This window comes from Schistocerca americana, chromosome 1, assembly GCF_021461395.2.
Source record: "Schistocerca americana isolate TAMUIC-IGC-003095 chromosome 1, iqSchAmer2.1, whole genome shotgun sequence".
In the NCBI taxonomy this organism is placed as follows: Eukaryota; Metazoa; Arthropoda; class Insecta; order Orthoptera; family Acrididae; genus Schistocerca; species Schistocerca americana.
Window position 1 is genome coordinate 1,259,180,641 of NC_060119.1, and position 19,414 is coordinate 1,259,200,054.

The following is a 19,414-nucleotide window of genomic DNA, read 5'->3' on the forward strand; positions in this document are numbered from 1 at the left end:
CTACTTATTTGAACGTTGGTCACTAGACATATGTTGATGTAATGACTTTGAAATGCGGGATCTGTTACCAAGATTGTTCAAAATGATTTAAAATACAATAGTTTTGTGAGAGAATGTTGAGCTGCTGTACATACTTAGAACACTCTTAAAGCCTTTGGACCAACTGTACGGAGAAGAGCCGTTCATGATAATCAGTGGCCTTGATTAGCAAGTCCACTGTATCAAGAAATCATCAGAAAGTGACCATAATTGAGAAGAATTCCATGTAAAACTTGTGCAAGCTACCAAAAGATGACAGCACCTCAAAACCATTATCAGCATTAATATTATATGTCACAAGGAGGGACAATGCAACAAATAAATTGAAGACGGAAACTAAAACACTTGTGTGTGAGAGATATTGCATTTGGTATTTTTACCAAGTTATATCATGATTAATATACTTTACTACAATTGAGCAAGATCTTTGTCACCTATCACTCTCTTTTTTCATTTCAGTATACAAACAATGTCCTGTAAACTGTTACTCAACTTGGTTGACTGTATAAGGCACCGCAGTGAAATTGAAAGTGGAAGAGGAAGGGAGCTGCTGTTGAGAATGCTGGAAACCTTCATCATCAAATTCAAAAATATTTCAAAACACCAGTTGCCTACACTTCTAAATAAATGGTAAGAGTTTTTTAATTAATTATAGATTGTCAGGCTTCGAATTTCTTGTGTTTTCTTAGTGTGTTGGCAGACTTTGTTTACATGGATATCAGAAAAAATAGTAGCGAACTGATAAAAAGTTGCGTACAAGCCATTGCAGAACTTAAAGTATGAAACCTAAATTAGAAATTAAATTTAATAAAAAGCCCAATACAAAAAACCTTTAAGGGGTAAAAAAAGTTGTGCGTTGCCCTTTTAAGTTAAATATAAGTAGTAATATTTTGATCCAAGCATCATGCGGTTGGGAGACTACTAAGTAAATAAACAAAAAAGAAGTTAACAGCAGCTATCCTTTCTAGAGCAGCATACCTTCGTTATTGCTGGATATAAGCCTCTTCTGTTTGGCATCATCTCTTTTGGGCCTGCATGTCCCACATACGCACATCTTAACATTATCAAAGAATTGAGAAATTGAGTTACCTATTTATTTTATATTGTATTTTTATGTAATTAAGTACAAACTGAGTTTCATGCATTAATCTGTCTTATGAGGCCTATGAGGGTGATAAAGCATTTCAATTGGCCAGAACACCATCTCTCAGCACATGCACCAGCATTTGGTGAGCAGTACAACTATTATAAAAGCTGCCTCAGCAGAGAGCTCATCCGTAACAGCAGAAGGTTAAGAGTAATGTGTCACTGTCTGCTAGAAAATCCTGAGTTTAGTCACAAAGTTGGTTCAATATTTTGAAAACCTGTATGTTGTTCACCAATCTACAGTGCACAGATGCATTGCATAGTGTCTGGAAGTCAAGGAACATGGCATCATCCTAGGTGCCAGCATCTTGTGAAGTGAGATGAGTGTCACAAAATTGCTGATTATGGAAACCGTGTCGATTTCTACAAGGGGGAATTTTAGTCTCAAAAAATGTACTAGTACGTAACCGGGAACTTCAAGTGCTGATAGAAAGCACCAAAGCTGAACTCGTTATAGGTACAGAAAGCTGGCTGAAGCCAGAGATAAATTCAGCCGAAATTTTTACAAAGGCACAGACGGTGTTTAGAAAGGATAGATTGCATGCAGCCGGTGGTGGAGTGTTTGTCACTGTTAGTAGTAGTTTATCCTGTAGTGAAGTAGAAGTGGATAGTTCCTGTGAAATATTATGGGTGGAGGTTACACTCAACAACCGAGCTAGTTTAATAATTGGCTCCTTTTACTGACCTCCCGACTCAGCAGCATTAGTGGCAGAACAACTGAGAGAAAATTTGGAATACATTTCACATAAATTTTCTCAGCATATTATAGTCTTTAGGTGGAGATTTAAATTTACCAGATATAGACTGGGACACTCAGATGTTTAGGACGGGTGGTAGGGACAGAGCATTGAGTGACATTATACTGAGTGCACTATCCGAAAATTACCTCGAGCAATTAAACAGAGAACCGACTCGTGGAGATAACATCTTGGACCTACTGATAACAAACAGACCCGAACTTTTCGACTCTGTAAGTGCAGAACAGGGAATCGGTGATCATAAGGCCGTTGCAGCATCCCTGAATATGGAAGTTAATAGGAACATAGAAAAGGGAGGAAGGTTTATCTGTTTAGCAAGAGTAATAGAAGGCAGATTTCAGACTACCTAACAGATCAAAACGAAAATTTCAGTTCCGACACTGACAATGTTGAGTGTTTATGGAAAATGTTTAAGGCAGTTGTAAAATGCGTTTTAGACATGTACGTGCTGAGTAAAACTGTGAGGGACGGGAAAAACCCACCATGGTTCAACAACAAAGTTAGGAAACTACTGCGAAAGCAAAGAGAGCTTCACTCCAAGTTTAAACGCAGCCAAAACCTCTCAGACAAACAGAAGCTAAACGATGTCAAAGCTAGTGTAAGGAGGGCTATGCGTGAAGCGTTCAGTGAATTCGAAAGTAAAATTCTATGTACCGACTTGACAGAATATCCTCGCAAGTTCTGGTCTTACGTTAAATCAGTAAGTGGCTCGACACAGCATATCCAGACACTCTGGGATGATGATGGCATTGAACAGAGGATGACACGCGTAAAGCTAAAATACTAAACACCTTTTTCCAAAGCTGTTTCACAGAGGAAGACTGCACTGCAGTTCCTTTTATAAATCCTCGCACAAACGAAAAAATGGCTGACATCGAAATAAGTGTCCAAGGAATAGAAAAGCAACTGCAATCACTCAACAGAGGGAAGTCCACTGGACCGGATGGGATACCAGTTCAATTCTACACAGAGTATGCGAAAGAACTTGACCCCCTTCTAACAGCCATGTACTGCAAGTCTCTAGAGGAACGGAAGATTCCAATTGATTGGAAAAGAGCACAGGTAGTCCCAGTCTTCAAGAAGGGTCGTCGAGCAGATGCACAAAACTATAGACCTATATCTCTGACGTCGATTTGTTGTAGAATTTTAGAACATGTTTTTTGCTCGAGTATCATGTCGTTTTTGGAAACCCAGAATCTACTCTGTAGGAATCAACATGGATTCCGGAAACAGCGATTGTGTGAGACCCAACTCGCTTTATTTGTTCATGAGACCCAGAAAACATTAGATACAGGTTCCCAGGTAGATGCTATTTTCCTTGACTTCCGGAAGGAGTTCGATACAGTTCCGCACTGTCGCCTGATAAACAAAGTAAGAGCCTACGGAATATCAGACCAGCTGTGTGGCTGGATTGAAGAGTTTTTAGCAAACAGAAAACAGCATGTTGTTATCAATGGAGAGACATCTATAGACGTTAAAGTAACCTCTGGTGTTCCACAGGGGAGTGTTATGGGACCATTACTTTTCACAATATATATAAATGACCTAGTAGATAGTGTCAGAAGTTCCATGCGGCTTTTCGCGGATGATGCTGTAGTATACAGAGAAGTTGCAGCATTAGAAAATTGTAGTGAAATTCAGGAAGATCTGCAGCGGATAGGCACTTGGTGCAGGGAGTGGCAACTGACCCTTAACATAGACAAATGTAATGTATTGAGAATACATAGAAAGAAGGAGCCTTTATTGTATGATTATATGATAGCGGAACAAACACTGGTAGCAGTTACTTCTGTAAAATATCTGGGAGTATGCTTGCGGAACGATTTGAAGTGAAATGATCATATAAAATTAATTGTTGGTAAGGTGGGTACCAGGTTGAGATTCATTGGGAGAGTCCTTAGAAAATGTAGTCCATCAACAAAGGAGGTGGCTTACAAAACACTCGTTCGACCTATACTTGAGTATTGCTCATCAGTGTGGGATCCGTACCAGATCGAGTTGACAGAGGAGATAGAGAAGATCCAAAGAAGAGCGGTGCGTTTCGTCACAGGGTTATTTGGTAACCGTGATAGCGTTACGGAGATGTTTAGCAAACTCAAGTGGCAGATTCTGAAAGAGAGGCGCTTTGCATTGCAATGTAGCTTGCTGTCCAGGTTTCGAGAGGGTGCGTTTCTGGATGAGGTATCGAATATATTGCTTCCCCCTACTTATACCTCCCGAGGAGATCACGAATGTAAAATTAGAGAGATTCGAGCACGCACGGAGGCTTTCAGACAGCCTTTCTTCCCGCGAACCATACGTGACTGGAACAGAAAAGGGAGGTAATGACAGTGGCACGTAAAGTGCCCTCTGCCACACACCGTTGGGTCGCTTGCGGAGTATAAATGTAGATGTAGATGTAGGATGTTTTTCAGAATAAATTGAAAAAGTCTATCTTTCTTGTGGACATGGGACAGCGGCCAAGTTGTGGAAATGGAGCACCACAGCTATATTTTTAAAGTATTTATTACTCAGACGACTAGTGTCAATGCTAGATTTGTGTGATAATCCGGTCCTACTATTGACCAAATAAGTACTTCCAGTCATTGGCTCATGTACCGTGGACTACTATTCATCATGAGCGTGTATTCTGAACGTGTAGTCACCACTGGTGCCCCATGGACATAAAGTACAACTACTTCTCAGTGATATAAGCTTTTGTCCCTTGCCTCCCACATTAATTCAAATGTGTGTTGCTGCAACAGTTTTTCTTTTTGCATAACTATAATTAAGGGTATTCTCTCACTTTAAATGCAGTCTGCCACAACAATTTTATGACTGTGACCCTCGACTTCTTTTCCTGTAATACTCATTTACATAAAATTGAATATTCCTCTTAATTCCTTTAAAATTCCTTTTATATATAAATATAACTCCTTAAAATGCTTTAATCATTTAAAGCACATTGTTCATTAGTGCCGATTATAAATCAGAAAATAACAACCACCTTTCATCAAGACTGCTTGTATATACTTAAATTGACCTGTTGTTTTTCTTCTTATTTAACACTTACATCCTGAAGACATATGCCAAACAAGAAAATTAACTGTTTACAAAAATATCAGTAGTATCCATACCATTGAATGAATGAGGTATGATTAATGGTATGCTGGATGTCCAGCTGAGTTGTTTCTGTATTCAGTATAATATTTGGACAATTGGCCCAGTCTACTTCTTCACATGCTGCAAATTGTGTGTTACATGAACACAGTATGGGTGGAGTCCAGGTAGTGAGTACACAAAACAGCAAAATTTGCAGCACCTGAAGAGTGTGATCAGGTTGGTCGTTAACATATTGGACATAAAATGGAAATATACTCGGCTGAACAGCAAGAAGCTCACTATTAATCAATCACGCTGAAAAACTTGAGAGATGACACAGGGTGTGTACGCCCCGGGACAACCGGGAGATCCGGGAATTTTTTCATCCAGACGAAAACCGTGAAAACCCGGGAGTTTTTTAGTATTCTGGGAATATTTCATTGTTTTAATTTTCAGTTAAAATTTTGTAATTTTGACTAGTAAGAACCGATACTCTAACAAAGGATATTACTGTATCCCGCTACTGCAGCATTAAAACATGAACGAGAGGAAAAAAAAAAGAAAATAATGTCAAGAAAATAAAACTTACATTGCAAAGGAAATGCGCCATATAAAATAACACAGTGCACGTTCAAGCGTCTGCCAACAGCAAAATGTGTCGAAGGCTTTAGGAAGACTATGCAATGCTTCATAACAACAAATAGCCTCCGATGAGCGTGACGTCACAACTATTTAGATTAGATTAATTTAAGCAGTTACGAGCGGGCTCATGCGCACGCGCAGTTGAGTCGCGCATGAGTAATACCTCCTCCTGCTTCTGGCTACAGAAATGTGGCTGATTGCTGTGTAACCGGGATATCATCAGAACCGAGTGGCAGTTTCGGGGGGAGGGGACAAATCTATATTCTAGAGGGGAAAAAAATGTGTTTCACAAAGCACCTAGCATCCAGTGCACGTCGATCTATCGATTATTCATATGATTTTGAAACGCACCCCTGCTGGTTTTTGGACATTTTTGAACACATTCTAAGTTGATATCTGAATGAATTATAAGTGAATTTTTGAATGAGTGCATAGTGTACGTGATGTCTCTGCCAGGGGAATCCTCGTCGCATCTAGAAATGAACTTTCCTGCAGACAGAACAGAACAGGACGGGGCTATACGAGCTGAGCGGAATAACAGGAATAACAGTTAAGAAAGATTATGTATTATCTTCTCGGTGTGAAAGTAAAATTCTGACGGAAAAATTTGGCCGGATCGCTACACTAGACAGGGCCAGTTGTAGTCCCCGGCTAGCAGCATTACAAACACTGAAATGTGGCTGATTGCTGTGTAACCGGGATATCATCAGAACCGAGTGGCAGTTTCTGGGGGAGGGGACAAATCTTTATTCTAGAGGGGAAAAAATGTGTTTCACAAAGCACCTAGCATCCAGTGATTGTGGCAGGGTCAGTAAAGTTAACCGGAGAATGAGTTTTGACAGTGGCAGGAATAGTTACAGAATTAGTGATAACAAGATTGTTTGTTAGAACGAGGAAGGAGAAGAAACGGGGACATCACACAAATTATGGAAGAATATGACAATTCCAAATTTATACAAAAATTTCGTTCTAGTACTTTCCGGTCTCGTGCATGAGAAATTGGAGCTTATGAACGAAATGTGAAACTATTTCCTAACAAAGCTTTTTGATTGTAGTAGGCCAAATAAGTATTTTGTATTGGTACTTCGTGAATTATATATTGTCGTACTATAAAAATGATCATTATTGCCAAAACAGTCTCGCTTATTTGGTGTGTGTTACAATTGCTGCAATATTGGAAAGGCATATTTTGTTTTATCCAGCACACAGTGACAAAATAGAGGTAAACAGATCGAGAAACCACACCAGTCTTGGATGTTATTTGTATTAACAGCTTTTTCAGTATTAAACGACGACATTTCGGTTTTTCACGTAGCAAAAAGTTTGATGAACTTTGATGAGGTAATAATTCTTTCGCCGAAAGCAAAGCATGCTGTGTAAAGTTGCAGCAAGATTAGAGAGAAAAATCGCCAGGACCTAAGGATTGGGGGGGAGGGGGAAATGTTCAAATGGCTCTGAGCACTATGGGACTTAACATCTGAGGTCATTAGTGCCCTAGAACTTAGAACTACTTCAACTTAACTAACCTAAGGACATCACACACAACCATGCCCGAGGCAGGATTTGAACCTGCGACCATAGCAGTCGCGCGATTCCAAACTGATGCGCCTAGAACCGCTTGGCTCCTCTGCCGGCCCCAAGAATTGAAGAAATGTGTACTGTCTTGCCTGTCTCTTGTCTGTACTGGTTTTAGGTATCCTATGTTTAATTTTGTCACACAGAAGAGCAAGTTATTAGCTAATAGGCAATAAAGAGTCCAGATTTTGTGAAGAGTTCTCATTCTCCCGGTTACAAATAATAATCCCATCAAGTATTAATTGTGTTTTTTTTTTTAAGCAGGGCAGGATATCAAACCAGCCAACTGGAGCAGGAGAGGCACTACAGGACATTTTAATTTCCACTGTTATGGAATAGTTTGATGGCATCCATTACAAAATATACATATTTGAGTTCCACAGAGCAAAATACAGTGACGAGCAGTATAAGAATGTTGTTGAAGAGGCATGGCACTGCACTTCGGCACACTAAAGACAAAATAACATGTCTTACGTTTCCTCGAGGATATATGTTTTATGTATCAGACATCTTCAGAAAGATGTGCGCTACAAAATGAACTTATTTTTGAAAAGGAATCCTCCCCCCCCCCCCCCCCCCCCCCCCTCGACATTCTGGTGATCGGAGCAGTGGAATTAATGGCCTTGCTGAACAATAAAGATATTTTTCTCGGTTTGCTAAAGAAATTTGGCTTTTATTAAGCTTTTGTGCTGAAGCAGTAAATTTATTTGAAACGAAGTGTTTAATTCCACACTATTGGCTAGTTTCAACTGCTCCCTGCATTTAAAGTGCACGTTTTCATCTTTTAACACATATGGCAATATGCCATAATGAAGAACAAAACATGAGATAATACAGTACGTACTGGTACTCCAAGAAATTTTACGTCCCGAAAACCATACCGAAAAGCTTAATATCAGGTCGAGGCGTATGTCATTGGGAATCTGAACATACGAATGTGCGCTTTAAGGCTAACTATGCAGTTTAGTATGGTTCACGAAATTCCGACGCTCTTGGAGTATCCTCTGATGTCTTGTTTTTTTTATGACATAATGTAAGTAAGATCTTTTAATGTTTCACACTTACGAGCATACGGGCTTCCTACATCACTGTAGTTGCGCAAGCGCTGTGATGCCTCTTATCTGGCGCTCTCTGGCAACTGCTGAAATGAATCTCGTTCTAACAGATTGCGGGAAAATATTGCGAATTGTGGTTCGAAAAGCGTTATTTTCAAAGCAAATTTCCTTTTACGCAAGATGAACTATGTGTAAGAATGTACAATGAATTTCTTAAATCACAGAGCGTTTGCTCTCATTTAAAACTCAAGTCCTTGATGACGAGTCATTTAGAAGAATTTCGAGCCCAGAAGATCAGAGATTTATGTCGGTATTAAAAATTTTACTGGCGTGTTTGTGTGACGTATCTTAAAGTTTAACATCCGCTAAACAGATCAACATTATATGTTAAAGCTGCTTCTCTTGTACCTTATTAATCTTCGAGACAAATATTATGCACTGTACATGTTGCTGCATATCAAAGATCTTTCCAAAACGTGTTTTTTTCCCCTGAGTTTCGTTTTCTAAAAGTGTCGAGAAATTCTACGCCGCTGTATAAAACTACATCCATTCAAAGGATTGATAAGTTTTACAGTTTTGACAGAAAGTATACTGTCACATAACACGGAAAAAGTGTATTTTCATCCGGCATCTGGAAGAAAATGTATTGTTAACTGGGAGACCCGGGAAAAATCCGGGAATTTTTTTTCCTTGTCTGCGTATACACCCTGTGACAATACGATTTCAGTTTACTAGTTTTTTAATGTGTCCCCATTGACCAACATTTCGTGGCAAGAGATCATGCTAAATGAGCCCCACACATTGTTTGGAAGGCATGGGCCGCTAATTACATGTTGTGTTTAATTTCATTTTCTGTATTGGTAATGACATTGTACAGGGAATAAGAGCTAGTTGCATTTACAGCAAAGCCCCGTTACCACTCACTACGACACTTGGCCAGGTGCCTGGCGCACCAAACCCCAATGTGGCAGCCCTCCTGAAAGTGCAGCCCGGTGGCAACGCAGTGGCAGGAACGTCGTTGCCTGTGGGCGCTGCTGCTGGAGGCAGCATCACTCCGAACGCACCCGCCGCCGCCACTGTCGCCCAGGCCGTCACTCCTGCTGCCACAGCTGCCACCAGCCCCGCCACCACTAATGTTGCAGCCACAGCAGCATCGGCAGGGACGGTGGTGGCAGGGGTGCCGACAGCTGTGGCGACGAATGCCCCATTCATCCCACTAATGAGCTCCATACCCACGACTCCGGGCTCGGCGACACCTGGTGCGGCGTTACCCAGAGGGTTCGCCAAGGAGACTGCCACCCAGCAGTACTCTGCAGCAGCAGTGAGCGCGTCTGCCGCAAACACGTTCTCGGAGCTGACGAAGGCCCTTGCTAATGCAGACGGTGAGTTCTTGTTGCCTGCACTCTTCTGTTGTACAATTTCTTTAAAGCATTAAATTCATATAGACTTCATCTTATTGAAAACCCTCAAGAATGTGACCTTCCAGAGATATTGACTGAAATGATGCTTGCTGATGTTGAGTAAGTCAGAAACATCTTTTCATTTAAGAAGTGAATGATGAACACGCAAGAAATGTGCCGAAGGCTGAATAATGAACTGCATAGAGAAACAGACCAGACCAGGAAAAAGAAAGGCTAAAAGAGGAGTGTGAGTCAATTGAAGAACTGAAGAAGAAAGGAGATACGGTTTACTATACAACAGAGTAAGTATTGCAACATGGAGATGAAAACAGAGCAGGGAGAGCTAGTATGGAAATACTCTGTATAGACAAAAATGTAGTGTACAGAGGTCATGAGGACATCCTACAGAGTTGGGAGGATTGTTTAAAAGAGCTGTATGACCCAAATCACAAACCAACATCCCTAGAACTTGAATCCATCCACAGTATAAATAACAATGAGAACGTGCCCAGTGTAAATGACGGCGAGAAATGACCAACAATCATTATGGAAGAAGTAAAGAGTGCCATAACTGCTGTGAAAAATGTGAAACTGGTAGCTACAAATACAGTTCCAGGGAGAAAAAAAATGTTTGAGTCAAGAAGATGTAAGAGAGGGATTAAAGTTATGTAACAAAATATCCGAGACAGTGGTGAATGTCCAGAGAAGTTTCTGACAAAGAACAAAACACATTGAGCACAGGACATTTATTTCACATGCAGCCAATGTTATGTTAAGAGTCATTAATAAAAGGCTGGAAAAAGGTAATGGAGGAGATTCAAGCTGAAGAGAAATTTGGTTTTCCACTGAATATGGGCACTAGAGCTGCAATAGGACTTCTGCGAATTTTGGGAGAAAGGTTTACTGAAAGAGGAAGAGACGTACATATGCGTTTTCCATACCTGGAAAATGCCTTTGATGATGTGGTGTGGGATATACTTGCAACTTTAATGAGGAGAAAAAAGAGTAGGCAAAAAAATCAGATGACTTGTAAACTCATTATATTTAAATCAAAGAGCATCAATGTAAGTGTGAAGAGAAAGTACCAACTCAGTAGAACTAGGAAAAGGAGTGAGACAAGGCTTCTGTCTGTCTCCAGTCTGTACTTAGAAAGTATGATTGACCACTGCCCACTAGACAACAAGGAGGTAAAAATTGGAGGAAAAAGAATGACGTTTGAAGTTTGCAGGTGATATTGTACTCCTAGCAAAAGATCAAAAATATTTACAGGATGTAATGAATACCATTGAAGCTAAAGGGAAGAGAGATGGAAGAAAAAGAAATACAAAGAAAACAAAAGTAATGGTCCTGAGAGGAAATAAAAAGGTAAAGATAATGTTGACTGTAGAAGTATTAGAACACATTCAAATCTTCGGAGAGCAGCACAAAATAACAATGGTGAAAGAGACATTTTATAAGAAAGGGAAATTTTCTGCAGCATTATGGCCAAAGATTTGAGGAAAAGGCTAATAAAATGTTTTGTGAGGAGTGTCCTGCTGTATGGTGCTGAAACATAAGACACTGAGGAAGAAAGGTAGAGCAAGACTGGAGGCTTTTGAAATGTGGATGTGATGGAGGATGGAAAGATTAAGTTGGATGGATAGAGCGAAAAAAGAAGAGTTATTGAGAAGAGTGGTAGAGTAAAGACAGATACTGGATGCAATAAAAAGAAGGAATTGAAACTGGATTGACACATATTAAGAAAGAAGGAAGGGCTTATAATAAGTCTTAGAAGAGTATGTGGAAGGAAAGAGGAGGTGAAGAAGCAAGACATTTCAGATCCTGGATGCTGTAATGGACAGCAGCATATACACTGGCATTGAAGAGGAAGCAATGGATCACATGAAATGAGATGCGAAGTATCTTCTAATAGAACACTGATGATGATGATGATGATGATGACGATGACGATGATTAGCACAGTCTCATAGATTTTCAACTATCTGGTTGGCTAAGCTTTGTAAAGGCTCATGGCAACAGAGGTGGTCGGGGGTTATTATACTAATAACAAGATGTGACAGAATGCAAACAAATCAGCCAGTCTCGTGCACGCCAAGGAAACAAAAACATTCCACACTCGATATGTATTAACTCCCGTCACAAATGTCCGAGTTTACAATACAGTAGCATGCAGCTCGATGTTTACAAGCTTTTGGAGACCACAGATGACGCCATGTTGGGACATCACGTCCAGTGTGAATAGGCTTTCTGTTTCTTAGGTGGTGCTGGCACAATTCAGGGACCAAGATGCAGGCATCACAGTGGAAGGAGGCCAAAAGAGCACAGCAGGTCCACAACAAATTCAGGGTCATGTTCTCGTAGGGTGTTGCATCTTAGGTCTCAACACGAGGCCAAACAATAACAAAGGAATACTGTCAGGAGGTCATTCATCATCTTTTCATGCTGCATGGTGCAAGTGACTGGATCTGTGGGCAGCAAAAATTTAGCAGGTCCATGATGATCATGCACCCATCCATTCTGTGCATCTGATTCAACTTCCCTTGTAAAATGCAACGTCCCTGTTGTTAGTCAGGCTCTCAACTGAAAGAGCTTTCGTTATTTCTGAAGCTGAAAATGCCTCTGAAAGCAATATAATTAGAGGTAAGAGAGGACATCATATGGAATGTGACAGCCCAGCTGATAACCATTCTAAAAGATGAGTTCCAGAACTGTTTCAAACAGTGGTGGGAGCACAATGAGAAGTGTGGCTTTACCAAGGAGACTACTTTGGAGGGGTCTAGGGTTTTGTACCTCCAAATGAATAAATGTGTATCTGCCAACCAAAGGTTTGGTACTTTCTTAACACATCTTGTATACTGTTCACCATATTAAGTGCATTAACATCTCACACTGTTCAAAGAATTTTTTTGGCTAACTGTGGTTGGCAAACAGTCTATCTGAGCACATTGCAGTTCATTTAAGGACTTTCCCAAATCAAACTGAATTGAAGCAGTGCAAATAATTAACTATGAAAGCTCAAGTTAATAAGTTTAAAGGGTCATTATCAAGTGAAACAATCAGTCACTGAATTCCAAAATCATCATCTTAAAGTTAGCTGTTTCATTTGACTCCATATAGTTAAATTAATTTTCTGTGTAGTATTGCATTTTTCATGTCTGCTGACTCCTTGTCAGCTTAACCCAGGGATAATTCGTATCAGCCAGAAGATAACTGGCCACTCACTCACTTCGAGCCATTGTTCCAGTATAATTGACATCGGTACCAGAAGCTGTGTGGCCAGCAGCTGACCACCCTCATTGTTCATAAATTTAATGAAGTATGGACCCAAGGCAGCCAAAAATTCTGAACTTGGCAATTGATAACCAGTGTTGTCTGCTCTGCTCCAGATGAAAACAATAACATAAATGATGATCTGTGTAGACCTTTTTATTTTTTATATCTTGTGATACATTAAACATTCTGCATATTATTTTAAATAAAAATTTGTCGGTAAACCCACTCATAATAAAACATCGTTACACTCATTTTCTACAGGGAAGCTACCAACAGAAAAGGAGGAAAAGAAGTTCGGGTTTCCTCAGACACAGGGCAGTAACTACACAGTAACAGACTGCCGTGCCCTTGTGAAAACTTTGGTGTGTGGTGCAAAGACGATTACATGGGGCTGTGCTGCTTGCAAGGTGAGTGAGGTTTGTTGGGTTATTACAGTTTTGAGTAAGAGGCTGAGGCACACACAATTTCCATAGCTCTTGTAGTCATTTCATCGGGTGATGATACATGCACCATCCTTTAGATGTGCTCGTTGCTCAGACTGCAATAAAGAATATTGTTATATCCAACCTCTCAGGTTCACTATTAAGCGCTGCACATTTTAGTTCCAGTAGAAAAGCTGTAATTTATAGAGAACAGAAAGGAATTTAGTTGTTGTCTATGTTGTTTGTTGTTGTGGTCTTCAGTCCTGAGACTGGTTTGATGCAGCTCTCCATGCTACTCTATCCTGTGCAAGCTTCTTCATCTCCCAGTACCTACTGCAACCTACATCCTTCTGAATCTGCTTAGTGTATTCATCTCTTGGTCTCCCTCTACGATTTTTACCCTCTACGCTGCCCTCCAATACTAAATTGGTGATCCCTTGATGCCTCAGAACATGTCCTACCAACCGATCCCTTCTTCTGGTCAAGTTGTGCCACATACTTCTCTTCTCCCCAATCCTATTCAATACTTCCTCATTAGTTATGTGATCTACCCATCTAATCTTCAGCATTCTTCTGTAGCACCACATTTCGAAAGCTTCTATTCTCTTCTTGTCCAAACTAGTTATCGTCCATGTTTCACATCCATACATGGCTACACTCCATACAAACACTTTCGGAAACGACTTCCTGACACTTAAATCTATACTTGATGTAAACAAATTTCTCTTCTTCAGAAACGCTTTCCTTGCCATTGCCAGTCTACATTTTATATCCTCTCTACTTCGACCATCATCAGTTATTTTGCTCCCCAAATAGCAAAACTCCTTTACTACTTTAAGTGTCTCATTTCCTAATCTAATTCCCTCAGCATCACCCGACTTAATTCGACTACACTCCATTATCCTCGTTTTGCTTTTGTTGATGTTCATCCTATATCCTCCTTTCAAGACACTGTCCATTCCATTCAACTGCTCTTCCAAGTCCTCTGCTGTCTGACAGAATTACAATGTCATCGGCGAACCTCAAAGTTTTTATTTCATCTCCATGGATTTTTCTTTTGTTTCCTTTACTGCTTGCTCAATATACAGATTGAATAACATCGGGGAGAGGCTACAACCCTGTCTTACTCCCTTCCCAACCACTGCTTCCCTTTCATGTCCCTCGACTCTTATAACTGCCATCTGGTTTTTGCACAAATTGTAAATAGCCTTTCGCTCCTGTATTTTACCCCTGCCACCTTTAGAATTTGAAAGAGAGTATTCGAGTCAACATTGTCAAAAGCTTTCTCTATGTCTACAAATGCTAGAAACGTAGGTTTGCCTTTCCTTAATCTTTCTTCTAAGATAAGTCGTAAGGTCAGTATTGCCTCGCGTGTTCCAATATTTCTACGGAATCCAAACTGATCTTCCCCGAGGTCGGCTTATACCAGTTTTTCCATTCGTCTGTAAAGAATTCGTTTTAGTATTTTGCAGCTGTGGCTTATTAAACTGATTGTTCGGTAATTTTCACATCTGTCAACACCTGATTTCTTCGGGATTGGAATTATTATATTCTTCTTGAAGTCTGAGGGTATTTCGCCTGTTTCATACATCTTGCTCACCAGATGGTAGAGTTTTGTCAGGACTGGCTCTCCCAAGGCCGTCAGTAGTTCCAATGGAATGTTGTCTACTCCGGTGGCCTTGTTTCGACTCAGGTCTTTCAGTGCTCTGTCAAACTCTTCACACAGTATCGTATCTCCCATTTCATCTTCATCTACATCCTCTTTCATTTCCATAATATTGTCCTCAAGTACATCGCCCTTGTATAGACCCTCTATATACTCCTTCCACCTTTCCGCTATCCCTTCTTTGCTTAGAACTGGGTTTCCATCTGAGCTCTTTATGTTCATGCAAGTGGTTCTCTTTTCTCCAAAGGTCTCTTTAATTTTCCTGTAGGCGGTATCTATCTTACCCCTAGTGAGATAAGCCTCTACATCCTTACATTTGCCCTCTAGCCATCCCTGTTTAGCCATTTTGCACTTCCTGTTGATCTCATTTTTGAGACGTTTGTATTCCTTTTTGCCTGCTTCATTTACTGCATTTTTATATTTTCTCCTTTCATCAATTAAATTCAATATTTCTTCTGTTACCCAAGGATTTCTACTAGCCCTCGCCTTTTTACCTACTTGATCCTCTGCTGCCTTCACTACTTCATCCCTCAACGCTACCCATTCTTCTTCTACTGTCTTTCTTTCCTCCATTCCTGTCAATTGTTCCCTTATGCTCTCCCTGAAACACTGTACAACCTCTGGTTCTTTCAGTTTTTCCAGGTCCCATCTCCTTAAATTCCCACCTTTTTGCAGTTTTTTCAGTTTTAATCTACAGGTCATAACCAATAGATTGTGGTCAGAGTCAACATCTGCCCCTGGAAATGTCTTACAATTTAAAATCTGGTTCCTAAATCTCTGTCTTACCATTATATAATCTATCTTATATCTTTTAGTATCTCCAGGGTTCTTCCATTGTATACAACCTTCTTTCATGATTCTTAAACCAAGTGTTAGCTATGATTAAGTTGTGCTCTGTGCAAAATTCTACCAAGCGGCTTCCTCTTTCATTTCTTAGCCCCAATCCATATTCACCTACTACGTTTCCTTCTCTCCCTTTTCCTACTACCGAATTCCAGTCACCCATGACTATTAAATTTTCATCACCATTGTCTATACACTCTCAATTTTAGATCTCAAAAAGGCTTAAGTCTGAGCCAGAAATACATGGAAATGGAAATGAAGTCCCATTCTTCTTGACAGAGCGAGACCCACACCGCCACTAGGCAAGGTCCTAATGGAGGTGGTTTTCCGTTGCCTTCCTCCGGACCGTAATGAAGATGGATGATGATGATGATGATGATGATGATGATGACACACCACCAACTAGTCATCTCGGAGCAGGTGAAAATCCTAACCCCGCCGGGAATCGAACCTGCGACCCTGTGCTCAGGAAGCGAGAACGCTACCACGAGCCCATGAGCTGCAGACCCAGAAAGACATATGATGCTGCAAATATTAAAAAAGTGCCGAGTCCCAAACAATTTAACCAATGCAATAAAAAGCTTATAACAGTCTACCCACGTGGGAATTACAAGCATAGCTTGAGAAGTTCTCAGAATCAGCATGAGACCATGAGAGTTGTTCACATGATATTCGTTAGGCCATTGCCTATAAACACGTGCCATGTCAGTGCTCTTTGAAGAGAGCTGTGACGATGACATGGCTCTTTTGTTGTTCCTGCGTAGTGATTTGCGAAGATGGAAAAAATCGCAAAGAAAGGTATCAAAGCAAAGGACATTCATGCCGATTTCCAGAATACACTGGGGGACTGTGCTCCTTCATATTCAACTGTTGCCAAGTGGAGAAATGAATTTAAATTTGGTCAGGAGAGCTTAGATGATGATCCGCGCAGTGGTCAGCCAAAATGTGTCACTACTCCATAAATCATTGCAAAAGTGCACAAAATGGTCATGGAGGATCGCCGATTGAAAGTGTGTGAAATTGCTCATTCTTGCCAGATGTCATATGAAAAGGTATATTAAACTTTAACTGAAGAATTACAAATGAAAAAATTATCTGCCTGATGGGTGCCGCAACTCTTGACGCTGGATAAAAAACGCGTGCCATCGCCATGGCAGAATTACACGAACTAAGGTATGAATTGTTGCCACACCTGCCTTATTCACCTGATATGGCTCCATCAGTCTTCCATCTCTTCCCAAAACTGAAAATTTTTCTTGGTGGACAAAGATTCTCTTCAAACGAAGAATTGATAGCCGGAGTTGACAACTATTTTGCGGGCCTGGAGGAAACTCATTTTTGAGGTGGGATAAAGGCACTGAAACATTGTTGAACCAGTGCATTAATCTACAAGGAGACTACTATGAAAAATAAAAAAGTTTCAGTGATGTAAGTACTTTTTTTCTGTTCCGTTCCGAGAACTTTTCAAACCATCCTCATAAATTAGACCATGGAAAGTACACATACATCTTAGAAATTAATCATGAGAATGTAATTAGATAGATGAAAAAATCTGCTCACCAAGCGGCGGCAGAACACACACATAAAAGAAGGTTGTAATTAGGCAAGCTTTTGGAGCCAGTGGCTCCTACAGGCAGAAGTGTTGAAGGGAAAGGAAGAGGGGCGAGGAAAAGGTCTGGAGAGGTCTAGGAAAAGGGGTAGATTTTGGGAAAGTCACACAGAACTGCGGGTCAGGGGAGACTTACCGCACGGGATGAGAAGAAAAGACTGATTGTTGGGGTGTGCTTCTCACGAGATTTGAAAACCTGAGTAGCATTCCAGTGATACAGCATTTTTTTAAAACTTGCTGGTACAGTGCGTGTTCATTATAATCAGTCAGTGAAATTGTTTTGTATTGCAGGAGTATTTAGTATAAAGTATGTTGGCACAACTGACAAAATTGTTTTTTCAAAACATCTGAAGCAAAGTGATTGAAGTCTAATTCTTGTAATTTTTTTTCTTCAGGTTCCAACCATTGAAGGATCAACACAAGGAAAACTATTTCATCCAAAAGAAACACTAATGTTTATACGTCTTGTTAAGTGGGGGATGAAGGCTCTCGATATATACACTCTTAGTGCAAACCCCATGTTACCGGGCCTCATTTTGCCTGCTGTTCAGAGGAATGCTGCTAACCAAACAGTTCGCTCAAAAGAAGAAAAAGAAGTGTTGGAACATTTCTCAGGAGTTGTAAGTATTTATGTGTTCACTTATAACTCCAAATAACTAAACTGTGTGATATAATTAGCTTTCTAGTGTACTGTATGGTAAGTTTTCTTCACATTCCATCCACAGATGGATCGTGGGAATAATGAGTTTTCATAAGCTTCTTTACAAGCAGGGGCTATTATGAGAGTGATATGTGTGCCACTTGAGATTAAGAAAGTTTATTTCATGCTCTTGCATATCAGACAAGCATGCCAACTGATCACATTGTCTTTGCTGTACTGAATGAAAAGCATTTTGAACATTTAGAAACACTGAATCCAATTATCTGCATTTGTATCTCTTAGATACTTAATGTAGAAGATTAAGCAAAAAGCTGTTTCAATAACCAAGTGAATTTTAACTAACATCTAATTGTAATGTATTTTGTCTTGTTGTGCAACTGATTGACTGTAAATGCCATTTCTTAAGCAGTACTCTCATATTGGGTGAACTTAAACAGTGGTTTCTTTATGTGTTTCTTTCTTAAATAAAATGAGAAATGAGATGGCCTTATGATACGAAGGATTGAATGTGTAAACTTTCATATATCTAAAAAGAAAGATGATGAAACTTACCAAACAAAAGCGCTGGCAGGTCGATAGACACACAAACAAACACAAACATACACACAAAATTCTAGCTTTCGCAACCAATGGTTGCCTCGTCAGGAAAGAGGGAAGGAGAAGGAAAGACAAAAGGATATGGGTTTTAAGGGAGAGGGTAAGGAGTCATTCCAATCCCGGGAGCGGAAAGACTTACCTTAGGGGGAAAAAAGGACAGGTATACACTCGCACACACACACATATCCATCCACACATACACAGACCAAAGGCCTCACCTTCAGCCCCACTCCCAGATTTAACCAAACAGCCCTCGTCAAAGATTTACTGTCCTACACCCGTACTCTCTGCTGGAAATATCACTTTGCCACGAAGAAAAATGATCCTAATCCTACTCCTAATGATCCAATTCCCCAAGACACTATCCAAATTGAACCATGCCTGGAACAGTTCCGTCCTCCGTCACAGCGGGACCCACCTCCTCTTCCTCAAAATCACCCTCTCCTAACCTTCCAGGAATTTCTGACTTCCAGCCTTGCCTCTCAATCCTTCTTAAAAAACCTTAATCCTACTCCCAACATCACCACTGCTGAAGCCCAGGCTATCCGTGATCTGAAGGCTGACCGATCCATCGTCATTCTTCCGGCGGACAAGGGTTCCACAACTGTGGTACTTGATCGTTGGGAGTATGTGGCTGAGGGACTGCG

General features: G+C 40.4%; 1 protein-coding gene across 1 annotated transcript in view; it reads left to right on the forward strand.

Moving 5' to 3' along the window:
• The window catches only part of LOC124598833 (transformation/transcription domain-associated protein), a 441,523-nt gene that overhangs the window by 84,537 nt on the left and 337,572 nt on the right, over positions 1-19,414 (forward strand). The window contains exons 11-14 of the mRNA XM_047136029.1: positions 499-669; positions 9,200-9,339; positions 13,231-13,376; positions 17,905-18,129. Of these exons, the coding sequence (XP_046991985.1) occupies positions 499-669; positions 9,200-9,339; positions 13,231-13,376; positions 17,905-18,129 (682 nt within the window). The remainder of the gene's footprint in view (positions 1-498; positions 670-9,199; positions 9,340-13,230; positions 13,377-17,904; positions 18,130-19,414) is intronic.